Source organism: Triturus cristatus, chromosome 12 (assembly GCF_964204655.1).
Source record: "Triturus cristatus chromosome 12, aTriCri1.1, whole genome shotgun sequence".
NCBI classification, from domain to species: domain Eukaryota; kingdom Metazoa; phylum Chordata; class Amphibia; order Caudata; family Salamandridae; genus Triturus; species Triturus cristatus.
The window spans coordinates 71,335,113-71,351,389 of record NC_140595.1 but is presented as its reverse complement, the minus strand read 5'-3'; the positions used below and the strand labels follow the sequence as shown (position 1 = coordinate 71,351,389).

Here is a 16,277-nt window from a genome sequence, read left to right as displayed (position 1 = left end):
TATATATATATATATACCATCTTTACACTTTGATTGCCCCCTCTAGGTGACCCAGACAGTGGGCTTCTGCCATGTAAAATTCACCTACAGAGACACCACTGATAGGGTAGAGAACTGTGACAGAGTAAAGAAAATATAAAGAACTACTAATTGCTCTTCAAAGTATACAGGAGTTGCACAATTCTGTTGAATGCTGAGATAAATGTCCTATCAACTTGGATGCACCATACTACCCATTGATAAACAGCAGACACTGTGCCACCTGTAGAATAACTGATTGAGTGGGCAGTGATTCAGTAAGATTGAGTTCTAAATTCGCCATCTGCAGTTAAGCATATTCTGTCAACCTAAGTACATCGCTTCATTGCGTTGTGCCTCATCTAGTTAATATACAGAATTGAATTTGCTTAACAATTTTAGTTTTTGATTTAAATATGTATGATGACCTAATTATATGATCACGTTGTCAAATTTCATAAAACAAATGCTAGACGCATTTTCCATTTCCTGTAGTCTGTTTTCTGTTTCCTTTAAGTGTCTTTTCTTTTTCTACGCAGCTGGAGGTTTGTGTTCTATGTCTTTTCCTTCTTCTTTGGACTGGCTCTCCTGCATGATGTGAGTATATATCATCCTCCGTACCACAGTGAGCTAAAGTGCATGGAGGGAGCCAGCATCATTTTAATGTCAATATAATTGTCTTTGGTGTGCTACATTAGAAAATAAAGGTGAGGCATGCATAATATAAATAGACCAAGACTGCGATACCAAGAATGAATATTGCTAAACCTATAATTTCTTCAGAGTTGTACTCTGTAGGGTTGTGTTAATTGATATACAACTGGTATTACCTTTATAAATTGAATACTTTTAAAATAGAATGTACTAGATGAGAAACAGACACTTGCTCCAACCCTCTGTTGATGTGTCATGTTTCAAATTCCAGGAGGTCATTTTTTAACTCCTACAATAATTATTGCGCTTTACTGAAAACATGTCTTCCCTCTCCGCTGCATTGCTCTTTCATTTTTTTCATAGCAAATTTTCCATTCCTTTACCCGATGCCAGCCCGTAGTCCTGATTTCTAGTGGTTGTCAATGCTGTTTTGCGGTGTACAAAAGTGAATGCAGTTTTTAAAGGGCAGCTCACTAATGTGTTTTAACGTCTAATAATTACTTTTTTTGGCTCTGATCGTGTTTTGCCTTTTAATCGACCTAGTATTGAATGTTCTATCTTTGCTACTGAATTACATCAGCTGCTTATAAATAATTTGTTGTCCATTATTACACCCACGTCCTACTCAGAAACACCTCCTGCCAGTCTTCTAGCAATCGCTTTGTAATTTAATCTTGGATTTTTAGACCTTAAGGGCATACTTTACCATTTTTCTATATCCTTGTATAGTTCTTTTCTTTCATCTCTGATTTTATTGACCGCCTATAAGTTTATTGTTGTGTTTGAAGATATACTCTCACTAGACCTGCAGAGTATCTTCACTATGTTATGCAAGAGATATTTCTTTTACCCCATCTGGGTCATTTCTAAATATATTTTGTGTTAAATTTATAAGATTATTTGAGAGAAGGGTACATTACAATATATGCTCTTGAACATCTTTGTTGAGTAAAAAAGCACAAACAATATTCAAACCAAAACTGCATAAACTCAAAAATAGTTAAATAATTGTAGCCAAAGAAAAGATCCACTCATAAGCAGGTGAGTCTGTGTAAAGGTTACGGCTCCATGTGCAGGTTATGACTTAGTGTGGAGTTACTCTGTTAGTTAGACCTCAAGTGCATACTTTACCACTTTGTCTGACCCATTTTTACCTCCATCTCTTGTGAGCTGTGGCGCCTCTCGACCCTCAACAATTGTAACAAATAGCATATTGCACATTGCAAACTGTGTATGTGTGTGTGTGTGTGTATGTAAGTATATATGTGTGTATATGTGTGTGTGTGTATATACACACATATATAGATGTGGCTCAGTGGTTGCAGTTGTACAGTTATAGCTGCCATATTCTTAGCGTTGAGATTTAACTTCATACACACTCAACCATAAGTCATTGGTATCACCAGTGCCTTGCACTGTTTAGGATGGATTAACTGTCCCTTTCAGGGTGTGTTTACCTCCCATTTTTCCTGGACATGTTTCTCACCCCATTGTGTGGCAGTAATGAATCTTACTGTACCGGCGTAAACTAACACCACTGTTTACAGGAGCAGTCAACCACTATTTGCTTCAGCTGCGTAAACAGAGGCATCAAAAGAGCTCTCCCACAGAGAGACAACTTTCAAGTGCCCTTTAATTTGCTGCTGCAGGAATTCCAGCTGTATTTTAGGTAGTTTCAGTGCTTAAATTATGGATAATAATGAGTGCAGGTGCCTATAGTTTGTCTTCGGGTCCCGCTGCTGTATGCCAGGCTCGCCAATTACCAATGCTTCCTGGTCTTGTTCCCACCTCGTGTCTTTCTTCCACCACCGTATACTTCCTGCATCTTTAGATCTCTCTTTCGCATTTATGTCACATCATTTGTCTAGCTTTATTTTCTTACCTCTCATTCTTTTCTACTTTTATTCTCCTCTTCTGTCTTTCTGTCATGATAGGTGCAAGTAGAGAGAGTTACTAATTAGATTTAAAAAAAAAAAAATGTTTCGGATAAGCCTCATCCAAATTCACCACTGGGTTATGAAAGCAAATAAGAGGGCATTTGTTAATAACGATACTTACCTGAGAACTTACTATATCTCTAGAAGTTTAAAAAAAGATATGTATCAAACTTGGGGGAAAGGCGAGCCATGGCAGCATTTTCCTGTACACTAAGTTAGAGCTGTGCTCAAAGTGGATCTACGTTTGGTGAAGTTGGAGAAGTTGTTGCAGGTCTTGAGTTGCCTGCAGCACAAGAAAATACATTACAGTATTATAACTCATAGGTACTTGACACCCAAACTCTTGAAGAAATGAAAATGTCCTAAAATTATTCCATCTGATTCAGTTCAGAATAATTTGATTCAACCATCGTACAATTGTTCGATGCTGGTCTCATCTCCAGTGAGTTCATGGTCAGGATTATGCTTGTATAGTGTGTTGGTCACACACTACCAAAAGGTATGTCCATATCTGCTGGTTTGGAAAAAATATACTGGGGTAAAGTCATTTTACTGGTACATTTTGGTCTTCAGGGAAGGAATCAGGAGTCCCCTTGAATCTGAAAAATCTATGTTTAAGCAAGAGTTTCAACCTCTGCACCAAATTCAAGATGGCAGAACTGTGCAAAGCACATCTCTACATCCCTACAAACTGCGAACCGATTGTTTCAGTTAAGTAACATTTTCCTTCTCAATACGTACGCAAGGGGTGTAGGGATCTGTCATCGATGCTACTGCTCTACATATGCATAGAGATTCTTGCCCCGAACTGAGACACCTTTTTAAAGAAATGTGATTTGGTCCCCAGTAATTGAAAACTAAGCACTTGCACACTTTGCATAATGGGATACCAATTTGGAACTTATGGCCTGTGACTCATCCAGAATTAATTTTGACCAACATGCTAGTCAAGGCAAACACAGAGAGAGATTCCAGCTCTAGGCAGAAAAGTCCCTCGCTTACAGGGGTTTGGGCAAATAGAAAGTGAATTATTCGGAGGCCGGTTCTGCAGACAATAAATTTGCAGACATTCAATACTACATGCTCCTGATAGATGGAGCCATATGGTGCCCGCAGTTCAACTATGTTAAGATTGCCACACTGAAAACAGTGCTTAATTTGTAAAATAAGTGCCAGGGCCCTGACCAGGAGACCACTGCAGCTTGCACCACCCGTTGCCCCTGTCCTCTCTGCCAATGACAGGAACAACACAACTACTGACCATCGCTCTCACCTGCAAGGGCGACGATTCAGATTATTCCAGGTCCCCAGAGCTAAAGGAATGGCTGGGGAGGCAGGTATTATTTATTTTTAATATATATTGTATTCATAAACAACCATTGTTCTGCTTATCTCTAAATTAGATGAGCAGCGCCACCATGTGGCAGACTGTCATAATTGCAGTGTTGACAATTAAGTGCCAGTATTGAGCACCGGAAACCAATTAAGTGCCGGTGCCGAGCACCGGAAACCACCGGCTCAAATTATGCACGTCTGACCTGTCCAGAAACACTTTGGCCCTGATTTAGATCTTGGCAAACAGGTTACTCCATCACAACGGTGACGGATATCCTGTCCGCCAAAATATAAATCCTATAGAAAATAATGGGATTTATATTTTGGCGAACAGGATATTCGTCACCATTGTGACCGAGTAACCCATCCGCCAAGATCTAAATCGGGCCCTTAGAGCATTAAGATCCTATTGGCACAATTGAAATGCATAGAATCCTTCCATAGTCAGATGGGCAATAACTTGGTGGCCTATGGATGCTTGAATCCTACTCGCTGCCTGTATATTGGTGCTCGTCTTTTATGAAGGAACTGATATTCACTGGTTAGGGAAATGTAAGCAGCTAGAGGTATTACATTACATTATATTTGATTTTAGCAATTTATATAGCACAAACAGCTACTTCTCAAGAAGGTTCAAGGTGCTAAGGGGAAAGAAAAGGCAAGACTTATCAAGCGCACCAATCTAACGACTAAAGCGACCCAGGTCGGGAACTAGGGAGATCGAGCGAGCGCCCAGCTGCAGGAGACGGGGAAAGGCACCCAAATCTACACCCCATATTGCATTTTAAATTAATACAATTTTATTAAAATCTGATTCTTGAAGGAGAGAAGGTTTGACTGCATATGATATCTAATAGCAGCCAACCGACGTCCAACCCGTCTTACTTTCCAGAATCTTAGCATAATAATTAGAGCTCTGTGTTTAGATCGAAGTACTCTGGAGGGAACGTACCACGAAAAATAGACTTCATATACGAGTTTATCTCAACAATTGTCATGCGGGACTTACTCTGCCGGAGCTGGCAACCCCTCAGGTCTTGGAGCTTCTGTAATCGATTTATTGATTATTCAAATCCAATTGGTATGCACATACATCAAATTCATAATACCACTCTTGTACAAATGTTAGTCCGGGACACTTGATCAATTCATATATGTATATTCTTCTGTTTGTTTTAAATTTCACTTTACAGGCAATCAAAATTTTAACAAAAGTTGTAATGTAAATGGGTTATATAAGAATCCATCTCAGTACCTTCTGCGCTTCTCTCACAGCGTTGATACTGTGAGTGAGAAGCATGGAAGGTAATTGTTTTATCAATATCTCAACAACTTTACATTACAACGTTTGTTTGTTGAATTAATGCTGAAGCAAGGATTAGTGAGTTTTGTGGGGCATTGGATGAACCGAAACATTCACGTGTGTTAGGTGGACGACGTCAACAATATTCAACTTTATGGATTTACTCAAGTGTGAGGATTTAACCTATTGCATAGGCTTCTCATAGGACTGACTTCGAATAATATAACCATTGGTGAATGTACAGTGTGTTGTTTTTGTGTGTCATTTGAACTTTTTAATTTATGTTAGCACTGCGTCGTCTGCACTATCATTTCACCTTCCAGCACTTTTATTTTGATTGTCTGTATACTGGACTATGAATCAAATATAATAAGAATATGTATATCTCAATCGATCATGTGTCCAACACTAACATTTGTTCAAGAATCTTATGAACATGTGCATACCAATTAAATTGATTTTGAATAATCTGTAAATCGATTACAGAAGCTCGCGGTCCCGAGGGGGTCGCCAGCTCTTGCTGAGTGAGTCCCACATGACAATTGTTGCGATTTTGATTGTATATTACCCTCGCCCTATAGGCGTATTGGGTGGTCCCTGTTATAATTGAGTACATTGTTTTATGACATGAATAGAGAGCATTAGACAGACATCTTCGGTGTTCTGGAGCCAGTGTATTTGGTCCAGAAGTTTTAAGTTCAGGGTATCTCTCAGACCGAGGATCAGCCTAGGTCCAGTATTTTGCAGCAGTTTAGGATGATGTATTTTGGAGCACCAAAGAGAGTTACAGTGGTCCAATTGTGATGTGCTTTACCTTGTGGACTATGTCCTTCTAGCTGACTGAGGGATGAATGGCAGGATATTATTTTTGATTAAATAAAGCATCTGAGAACCTGTTGTGCATATGGCTTTAACTTGTCTTTCAAGATTCAGCTCTTTGTCGACAGTTATCCCTAAATTCCTGGCAAAAGGTGCTGGAATCTGCAACGCTCCTAACTTTTCCAGCCACAAATCAGCTGACCGCTCTGTGTTATAACCAGAAACAATCCCTTTTTTATTTCCATAGAGAGTGAGAGAATTTGTGTCTATCCCGCTATCGACTTCTTGTTGACAGTTTGTAAGGTTGGAGACATTGTTCTATGAGTCCCCCCTCTACTCTGACTAGTAATTGGTTGGCATCAGCATCTGTAAACAAAGAAATGGCGAACAATTTGACCAGATGACTCGGGGGGGGGGGGGGGGGATGGGGGTTACACATATAAATTGAAAAGACAATAGCCCTAGAGCCTGCTGCGGCCATTAAAGGCCCACTTCAGCAGTCGGCTCGGGCCTTTAACAAGGGAGTGGGCCTTTATTGGCCGGTAGAGCCAGCTACGAAGGGCTCTAAAGCTATTAGAACATTCTGCCCCTAGAGGGCAGAATGCTCTCATTTGTAAATAAAAGGCCTCACAGAACCAGAGGGGGTTGAAATCCCATCGAGCTCCATGAGGCTTTTGTTAAATATTGGAATGTTGATGCTCTGGGCTTCTACCAGCCATTATAAGCCCGGAGAACTCAATTCTCTTCAATGCAACGCTCAACATTCCAATGTTCTAATATAGCCTTGTAACCCGCTGTAGCGGGCTATACCGGCTATTAAAGGCCTTCTCCCGTGTTCGGCGAGAGACTTTAACAAGGGACGGGACTTTAATAGCCGGTTTAGCCCTGCTACGAAGGGCTATAAGGCTATTAGAACATTCTGCCACTAGAGGGCAGAATGTTCTAACAAATAAAAACAAAGGCTTCTCGAAGCTCGAGGGGATTTAAATCCCCTCGAGCACCGAGAGGCCTTTGTAAAAAAATTGGAATGTTGCTCTGCGGGCCTTTACCGGCCCGTAGAAGCAGGGAGCACTCCATTGTCTTCAATGGAGTGCTCCACATTCCAATGTTCTAATAGGGCTTGGAACTGAACCTTGTGGCACCCCTGACGCATTATCAGCTAGCTTTATCTGTCCAATCGTAGCCATGCAACTTAACAATTCCTACTCTTGAGCCTGTCTACTCATCCCAACAACAGCTTGCATTAACTCACACAGTCCCAAGTAGTGATCGCTCTTAACTCCTATTAATCTAATCTACCACAAAAAAGAAAAGACTAAATGAATGGAATGGTGTCCTTCGGACCACAAGACTAATGCCAGTAACCAACAATAATCAATAACTATTGGATTAAATACTAACCTGGGTTCCAGAGTGGTGTACTACTTGTTGAAAAGACTTCATCACCTCGTCAGGGATAGTAGGGGCGGGATAAATCCAATTACAATACAATACAATACAAGACAATATATGCCATCTTTCCGCCGTGTTTCCTTTCTATTAATGGGGGTGTTTATACTTGGACAACCCAATAAGCAGGAACTACTGTCCAAAATCATCTTACTTCCATCCCTCCCCTCACTGAGGAGGTATTTCTGGAGATTCTCCCCAAAGTTAAGTCTGGTTCCCCGGCAGACATCTGTCCGGCGCGAATCCTGCAACAAATTTACTCCTCCTGCCCTGAACCCCCCATCATTTTCCTCAATAGTTCACTAGCGCAGGGAGTAGTGACCCCCGCGCTCAAATCAGCTACCATAGTGCCCATCTTAAAGAAGCCTGGCGCTGACCCGTCCATCTCAGCCAATTATCGCCCCATTTCCCTGCTGCCCTATCTGGGCAAGGTGCTGGAGCGCCATGTCACCGCGGTATTCAGCGCCCACGTAGAGGCCAATGGGGGACTGGCCTCCCGCCAGGCTGGCTTCCGACCCAGGCACTCGACTGAATCAGTCGTGGTATCAGTCCTTGACAACCTCAAGAAGGGTATGGATCATAACAAACACCAGGCGCTGGTACTCCTCGATCTCTCCGCCGCATTTGACACGGTGGACCACACCATCTTACTGTCCCGTGTCAAGGCGGCTGGAATTGAGGGATCAGCCCTGGTGTGGCTTTCCTCCTTCCTGAGGGACCGTACCCAGGCGGTCCGGCTGGGAGACTTCACTACCACCCCACTTCCCGTCACTTGTGGTGTTCCCCAGGGTTCCTCTCTGTCTCCCTTACTATTCAATCTCTATATCTCTTCCCTCATCTTCGCTCTCCAGCAGCTGGAGGTTACCGTGTACAATTACGCGGATGACCTCCAGCTCATCTTTGACTTATCCTCTTCTTCCTTCTCTGTCTCTAGCTTCCAGTCCACCATGACATTCATCAGGGACTGGATGAACCACAACCATCTCAAGTTGAACCCGGATAAAACCGAGTTGGTTCTCACCGGGGGTTCTTCCAGTCCCTGGAATTCTCTCTTCTGGCCCTCCTCTCTTGGTCCCGCCCCCATTCCTTCTACCACGGTCAAAACATTGGGGGTCAAAATGAACAATCAGCTCACCCTCCACTCTCAAGTCAGCTCTGTAGTCTCTTCCTGCTTCCTCACCCTCCGAACTATCCGCACTGTCTCTCGCTTCTTTTTCCCCCAGGCACTCAAAATGATCATGGCCGCATTGGTAATATCCCGGCTGGACTACGCCAATGCCCTTTACAACGGCATATCAGCATACAGCCTGAGGAGGCTCCAGATGGTCCAAAACCAGGCTGCTCGGTTGGTCTTTGGTCTCCCACGTTACCACCACTCCACACCCCTTCTCAGGGAGTTCCATTGGCTCCCTGTCAAGGAATGCTCCCTTTTTAAAACCGCATGTACGGTTTTCCAGGCCCGCCAAGGCACTGCCCCCGCCTTTATTTCTTCATTAATAAAAGAATACGTTCCCACCAGAGAGCTTCGCTCTTCTTCCAAGTCCCTCCTTCAAATCCCACGCTTCAGACGTAAAAAGTGGGGAGGGACCAACTTCTCTACCTTGGCCCCCACTCTCTGGAACTCCCTCCCTGACCATCTTCGGGCGGCTACCCATTATGTGCCCTTCCGCAAGGAACTAAAAACGTTTCTGTTTGAACAGGCCTTCCCTGTTTAACCTCCCCCCCTTGCTCTCCCATAGGCTCCTACTTTGCCTCTGTTGCCAATACCCTCCACTAGCGCCAAGAAACCGTTCGGTGTACGCTGCGCTTTATAAATGTTTTAAATTAGAAATTAGAATTAGAATTAGACAATCAAGTGAACCCATAACTGGGAAATCTTAGAGAGTCAAACACTGGAGACAATATACAGATTCTAAAAAAAGGCAATTTAAAAAAACAACCTCTAGTGACAGGCTCTTTACAGTCAGGAACCAGAGTGTTAATAGTGCATGAGGTCTAACAGACGCCGACCTAAAAGCTTCCGGATGTAGACTTCAGGCTGCTGATGGTGTAGCAGAAAATAAATAAATGGGGTGAAAAAAGAGTCTGTGAAATGAACACATGCTTCAGTGATTACCAAAGTGATCACAAGTCACATGGCCTTTCCATTGAGCAAACAAGGATCCTGCATCCTTCTGCATGGCATGCAGGACACCATGCGCACCACGAGTCAAGTATCAACAAGTAACACACCCTAATATATTCTGTCGTTAAACCCTCCATGAGGGTACCTGGTTTCTAAGCCTTCATAGACCCGTCTTGTGGCTCGGAGAGCTAAGTACCTGTTTAATGACAGTGGGACACAGGTTTAAGTCCTGACAGTGCTCATTTACGCTTTCATCCTTCTAAGTTTGATAACATAAGTACCACTGAGCCAGTTAAATCTTTTCAATTGCCTAAAGGTGATGCATATTTCAACTTATCTCATCTTATGCCATGCTATATTATCATATTTTATATTATTGAGTTATGAAATGCCATATATCATTTTCTTATTTTATGTTGGTATGCCATTTAAGCCACTTTATGCCTTATATTATGCTAACTTATTTAATCTTGTTATACAACATGTTATGTCATCAATATAGGCCTGGCACGCATCTCAAAATGTATAGAACAGAAAGGCTTTTAGAGCCCTGTACCCCTTGTTATGCTTCTGAGACTTACACCATCTGCTGCCATTTAGTTGTTTATGGTTATTTTTGAAACTGGCAGTGGGTAAAAAAGGATTTATTAATATTAATACAGAGAGTTAAGGCATATCTCTGCTACTAATGGCCTGTCTTTAATGAACATGGACACACAAGGTATAATTTAGAACCCAAGTTAATGGATTTAATTGCACAAAAAATGTTCTCCAGGAACTTGTCCAAAAGCAAACAGTTAAGAAACATGGACATGATGTAATGCATATTAAAGTTTCCTGTCTAACAAAACACAGCATCCCTTCCATGTGCTAGCTAAAACAGTGTTGACACCAAGTCAGTAATCATATGGTTTCTTTTCGTCAAGTCACACTAAATTATTTAATACACATAAGTATAAGTCACAATTGTAATGCCAATAAACTGTCCACTTCATCGCCTCTCACTTCGTTTCTTAGATTTTCTTCCATCTTCAATAGTTTCTCAGTTATATGTTTTTTCCAGGGAAGAAAAGTTTGGCAACTCTCACTTTTCCGGTATCCCCAAGCTACAAACATTTATATTTCTGAGCAAGTTATTCAGGTCTTTTTGATGGGGCAGTTCTTCCAAAGGAAAAGCTGCACTATACTATATGCATCATTTTGACATTGGTACAAAGCACACGTATTAAGTCGTTAATTTCCTTAAAAAAGAAAGGGAAAAAAGATGCGTGCTGGGGCAACAGTTTTTGTTAGGAGCATGCCAGAAGAGGTGCCCAATTCCAGGTTCACCAAATATCAAGCCTGCATAGACTTCATTCCACCTGCTGCCTTCGTCTTCCATCACCTTACACTTCTTGTCCCTTTATTCCCCTTGCAAGTTCTTTGTCAACCCTGCTTTCTCCATTGTCTCCGATTTCCCTTCTTTCTGTTCCTCCTTTCTTGTTTTCCTTTCATTCTCTCTTGTGATCTGTGCCAAAGCCTGATGATGCAAAATAGGCCTGGGTTCCCAAAACAGTGACCCTGTGCACACCACCTACAATTACTGGCACAAATTGAGCACCATTTATTTGGATTCCCCAAAAATAAACCCTGACAGTTACTTGCATCTGAATTGGGTTATTTTCTTTTTCTGAGTTTAGGCCTTTTAACTTCAAAAGGTGAACTCAGATAAAGCAAACCGCTCCACTGAGTCTCTCTAGGACCATTTCTACAAATATTTGAGAGCCTAAAGAGAAGGTAGTTACAGCAGACGGTGGTGGTAAATAAAGCCACCCTCTAGCATTCTGCCACCACCCCATGTAGTGGGGTGAATGTATGACATTGTTCTGCATTCTGTCCTTCAATTGTTCTTTTTGCTTTTACCACCCCATTTAGTGGCATGTCGGAGGCTGTGACAAGCTGTGAAGTCTGTGCCGGAATTAGCAAGCTCTCTCCATCTCCTTCTCTCCCACTTTGACCCACACTGTTGCACTCTGCTGAAGTCCCCGTAGTTTCCATACAACCATCTGCCCCGTTGGTGATGGCTGTCTCCAAATGTTTCTTTCTTTGTTTAGAGAATCCTTCTAATATCAGCGCCTCCATCCGCTCAACATCTGTTCCAGATGGTTGTCCTTCCCACATGCGCCTCTTCAATCACATCTTTACCTCTGTCCGTGAGCTCACAGTCTCCCATACCCCCTCCCGGCAGCCTACCAATACTGATTACTGCCTCATTTCCTTTAAGATTACCCCAGAGTAACTGTGTCCATGCCCGTTCTGGCTGCTTCACGCCATTGGGCATCTCTGCAAACCATTCGACTGCCTGAGGCTCTGCAATCTGATGCTTGTATCCGCAGAAGCTCCCGACTGAGTTTGCTAGCTTTTATCATTCTTGCTTTTTCCCCCACCCTTGATTCGTTCATAAGCATTAAAGATTTCTAAACCTTGGCTCGTCCCATGGCTCCTTGGTACAGCACTGAGTTGACTGCTGCTAAATGCCTTTGCAAAGTCTTAAAGCAGGGCTGGAATCAAGACCATTTTTCTGATGACCATTTACATTTCATCACTTCCCTAAGATGTTACAAGAAAGTCCTGAAGAGGGCACATCCATGTATTACTGCACCAGAATCGAAACAGCCAGAATTCAACTTGTAAAGTTTTTTCAAAAGTTCAAAGTTTTTCCTCCCTCACTGCAAGAGCTTCCTTATCCTTTCTGCATTCCCCTCGTGTCTGTGAATCCCCCTCTGACTCCTTCCATGAAAAAAATTACCAATATCGCATCCGATTTTATCCAATGCTTACTCCCGTCTGCTCATTCTCCCTCTTCTCATACCTTGCTGTCCTATATTCCCACTCCTCCCCACTTTCTTCTGCTTTCTGGTCAGCTCTGCTTTTCAGTATCCAGTCTGGTGCTCCTCGTGATCCATGCCCTCATTTATCGTCCTGGAACTATCCCTACCATTGCCCTCCTCACATACTCAACTTTGCAATTGCGCTATCAGCTCAGCTATTGTTTCCTCCATCTGGAAACCAACACCAGTTGTAACTCTTCTAGGAAAGAAAACTTCAGCTGAACTTACTGTACTTTTCAACTACACACCTTTGTCGCTCTTGCCCCCTGCATCCAAGATAGTGGAAAAGAACATCCATCTACATCTCTATTCTTTCATTGAGTCCCACTCTCATCTTGATTCCTCGCAATCAGGGTTTCAAGATCTTCATTGTATGGAATCTGCTCTTCTTTCAGTGACCGACGGCCTTCACGTAAAGGATCAGGGTGTCACAACTACTTTCATCCTCCTCGAACTGTTTGCTGCATTCGACTTGGTCCCTCGTTCTCTTCTACTGTCCTGGCTCACCCTGTCCGCCTGCCTCCGTTCTGAGTGATGATGCTCAGGCTGTCCATCTGTCCATCTTCCATCCTGGCTGTCCATCTTCATCTCTTCTTCTTTAACAGTAAACCCTGTTGCTGATTAAAGTGAGGCAATTCACTGAGCCCCGCTCTGTTCAACATCCTTGCCTCCTTGACCTTCAATCCTCAAACTGTTGGTCTTGAGCTTACATCCTACGCAGACGGCACCCAGAACATACTCCAACTTGATGGTAACGTTCGATATTGCAGTAACAACTTTTTACTCTTCTTGAAGAATGGATGACTCTTAACTGGCTCAAGCTCAGCTCCGATAAAACGGAGGTTCTGATCGTTGGCGATTCTCCTCTTTCAGGTGCTTGTCTAAGTGACCTTCTAATCTTGACTCTTCTCTTTTTACTTCCTCACCACTGTGTCGCTTCTCATTCTTTTTTGTCTTATATTCCTAAAACCTCTGCTCCCTGCTTCTTCTTCATCTGTCTCCTATGGAAAACCAACTTGGTCCAAGCAGTCATCTACTCACACTTGGACTACAATAACTCTCTTCCTTGGACTGCCATATGGTCTATACCGGCTATTAAAGGCCCGCTCCAGGGTTAAATGCCCGAGCCGAAGGCGAGGGCCTTTACCAAGGGAGCGGGACTTTAATAACCGGTATAGCCCAGCTATGAAGGGCTCTAAGACTATTAGAACATTCTGCCACTAGAGGGCAGAATGTTCTAACATATAAAATAAAGGCTTCAGGGAGCCCGAAGGGATTGAAATCCCCTCAAGCTCTCTGATGTCTTTGTGCACAGCCACAGATGTGAACAAGGGCTTGGAACTGAAACTTGTGGCACCCCTGAAGCATTATCAGGCTTATCTGTCCAATCGTAGCCATGCAATTAAACAATTCCTACTCTCGAGCCTGTCTACTCCTCCCAAAAACCGCTTGCATGAACTCACCCAGTCCCAATTAGTGATCACGCTTAAATCCTATTAATTTAATCTACCACAAAAAGCAAAAGATTAAATGAATGAAATGTTGTCCTTCGGACCAGAAGACTAATGCCAGTAACCAACAATAATCAATAACTATTGGATTAACTACTAACCAGGGTTCCAGAGTGGTGTACTACTTGTAGGAAAGCACTTCATCACCTCGTCAGGGATAGTAGGGGCGGGATAAATTCAATTACCACACGGTACAGTACAATACACGGCGCCTTCCCGCGGTGGGTGTTTCCCTTCTATTAATGGGGGTGTTTATACTTGGAAAACACAATAAGCAGGAATTAGATAAGCAAGCGACCCCACACCTGGGAAACCTTAGAGAGTTAAACACTGGAGACAATATACAGATTCTAAAAATAAGTCGATTAAATTTAAAAAAAACTCTTGTGACAGGCTCTACAGTCAGGAATCAGAGTGTTAATTGTGCATGAGGTCTAACAGACGCCGGCCTAAAAGCTTCCGGAAGTAGGCTTCAGGCTGCTAGTGGTGAAGCAGAAAATAAATAAATCTGATGAAAAAAGAGTCTCTGGAATGAGCACATGCTTCAGTGATTGCCCAAAAAATCACAAGTCACATGGTCTCTCCATTGTGCAGACAAGGATCCTGCATCCTTCTGAATGGCATGCAGGACACCACGCGCACCACGCGTCAAGTTTCATGAGTAACACACCCTAATGCATTCTGGCAGTAAACCCTCCAACAGGGGAACCTTGTTTCTAAGCCTTCATAGGACCGTCATATGGCTCAGAGAGCTAAGTACCTGTTGAATGACATGTGGGAATAGGTTTAAGTCCTGACATTGCTCATTTACGCTTTCATCCTTCTAAGGTTGATAACATAAGTACCACTGAGCAAGTTCAATCTTTTCAATTGCTTAAAGGTAATGCAGATATCAGCTTATCTCATCTTATGCCGTGCTATATTATCATATTTTATAATATTGTGTAATGAAATGCTATGTATTGTTTTCTTATTTTATGTTGGTATTCCATTTAAGCCACTTTATGCCTTATATTATGGTAACTTATTTAATCTTGTCGTACAACATGTGATGTCATCAATATAGGCACGGCACGCATCTCCTAATGTATAGAACAGTAATGCTTTTAGAGCACTGGTACCCCTTCTTTTTTTTTTGGTGCAAACTTTTTATTGATCAAAAGAAAAACATAAAGCAGCAATACAGAAATATATCAGGGTCACAGTAAACATATTTGCCATTGAATTGATTTGTATTCGGGAATCACGTTACACATCCCCATGTAAAATCATATTGCCAATACCAGCTACGCCCACCAATTTAGATGCAACATTGCACCAAGGTCGCGATACACCTATATATGGCATATATTGGTTGACATATAGACAATCACATTACCCATCCTCATGCGGAATCACATTGTTGATATCCGGTACGTCCACAATGTTGTGTTGGTCGCGTCGCAATTCAACTGTCGGAGACAGGCACATGTCACCTCTATCTATTTCACCCACCCCACTTGCGATCCCATTTTCTGGGGCATCCCCTGTGTTTGAAGACAACCTTTTCAGCTATCATTGCTCTATCCATATCAGCTGCCCAGTCACACACAGCAGGGATTACCCCCACCCCCCAGTTCTGTGCAATATTCCATTTGGCAATGGCCCATCCCAGCGAGGCCCATGTTTTCTCCGTTTGAGTAAGGTCAGTGGCATCGCAGATGTTTAATGAGCAGAGCTGTGGGGAGGCCTTTAGGGTCTTACCTCCGGCCCTTTCCATTTGTTTGGTGACTGCATCCCAGTATGTCTGCACAGCTGGGCAATCCCAAATAATGTGGAAAAAGGTTCCCTTTTGATAACATAGTCTAAGGCACAGAGGGTCAACCCTTCTACCCATTTTGACTAGTACCCCCGCATCTAAGTATACGCGATGGAGGATTTTCAATTGGACCAAGCGTAATCTCATGGGAATAGCCACTTCCCTGGGGGACGCCAGCGCATCTCGCCAATCTTCATCATCGAGATCGCCCAAGTCCGTCTCCCAATAGTGCCTCAGGCGTATCAAGGGGTCCGTGAGATTATTTAGTAATTTTTTATACGTGAGGGATATAGCTTTTATGTTCATAGGGTCAAGTAAAAGCCGGTCTTCCAGTGAGGAGGCCTCGGCAGTGGGTCATCCTTGGGCAAAACTGCTTTGATTGCATGGCTAATTTGTAGGTATCGAAATGTTTCGGTTTGTGCAAGCTGCGAAGGTGGCTAACCTCCCTGAGATCCACA

At 42.8% G+C, this 16,277-nt stretch overlaps 1 protein-coding gene across 1 annotated transcript in view; it reads left to right on the top strand.

The window, feature by feature from the left end:
• LOC146772545 (ceramide synthase 2-like) overlaps positions 1-16,277 on the top strand; it is a 244,517-nt gene that overhangs the window by 173,221 nt on the left and 55,019 nt on the right. Inside the window, exon 5 of the mRNA XM_085638549.1 lies at positions 558-615. Within this exon, the coding sequence (XP_085494675.1) occupies positions 558-615 (58 nt within the window). The remainder of the gene's footprint in view (positions 1-557; positions 616-16,277) is intronic.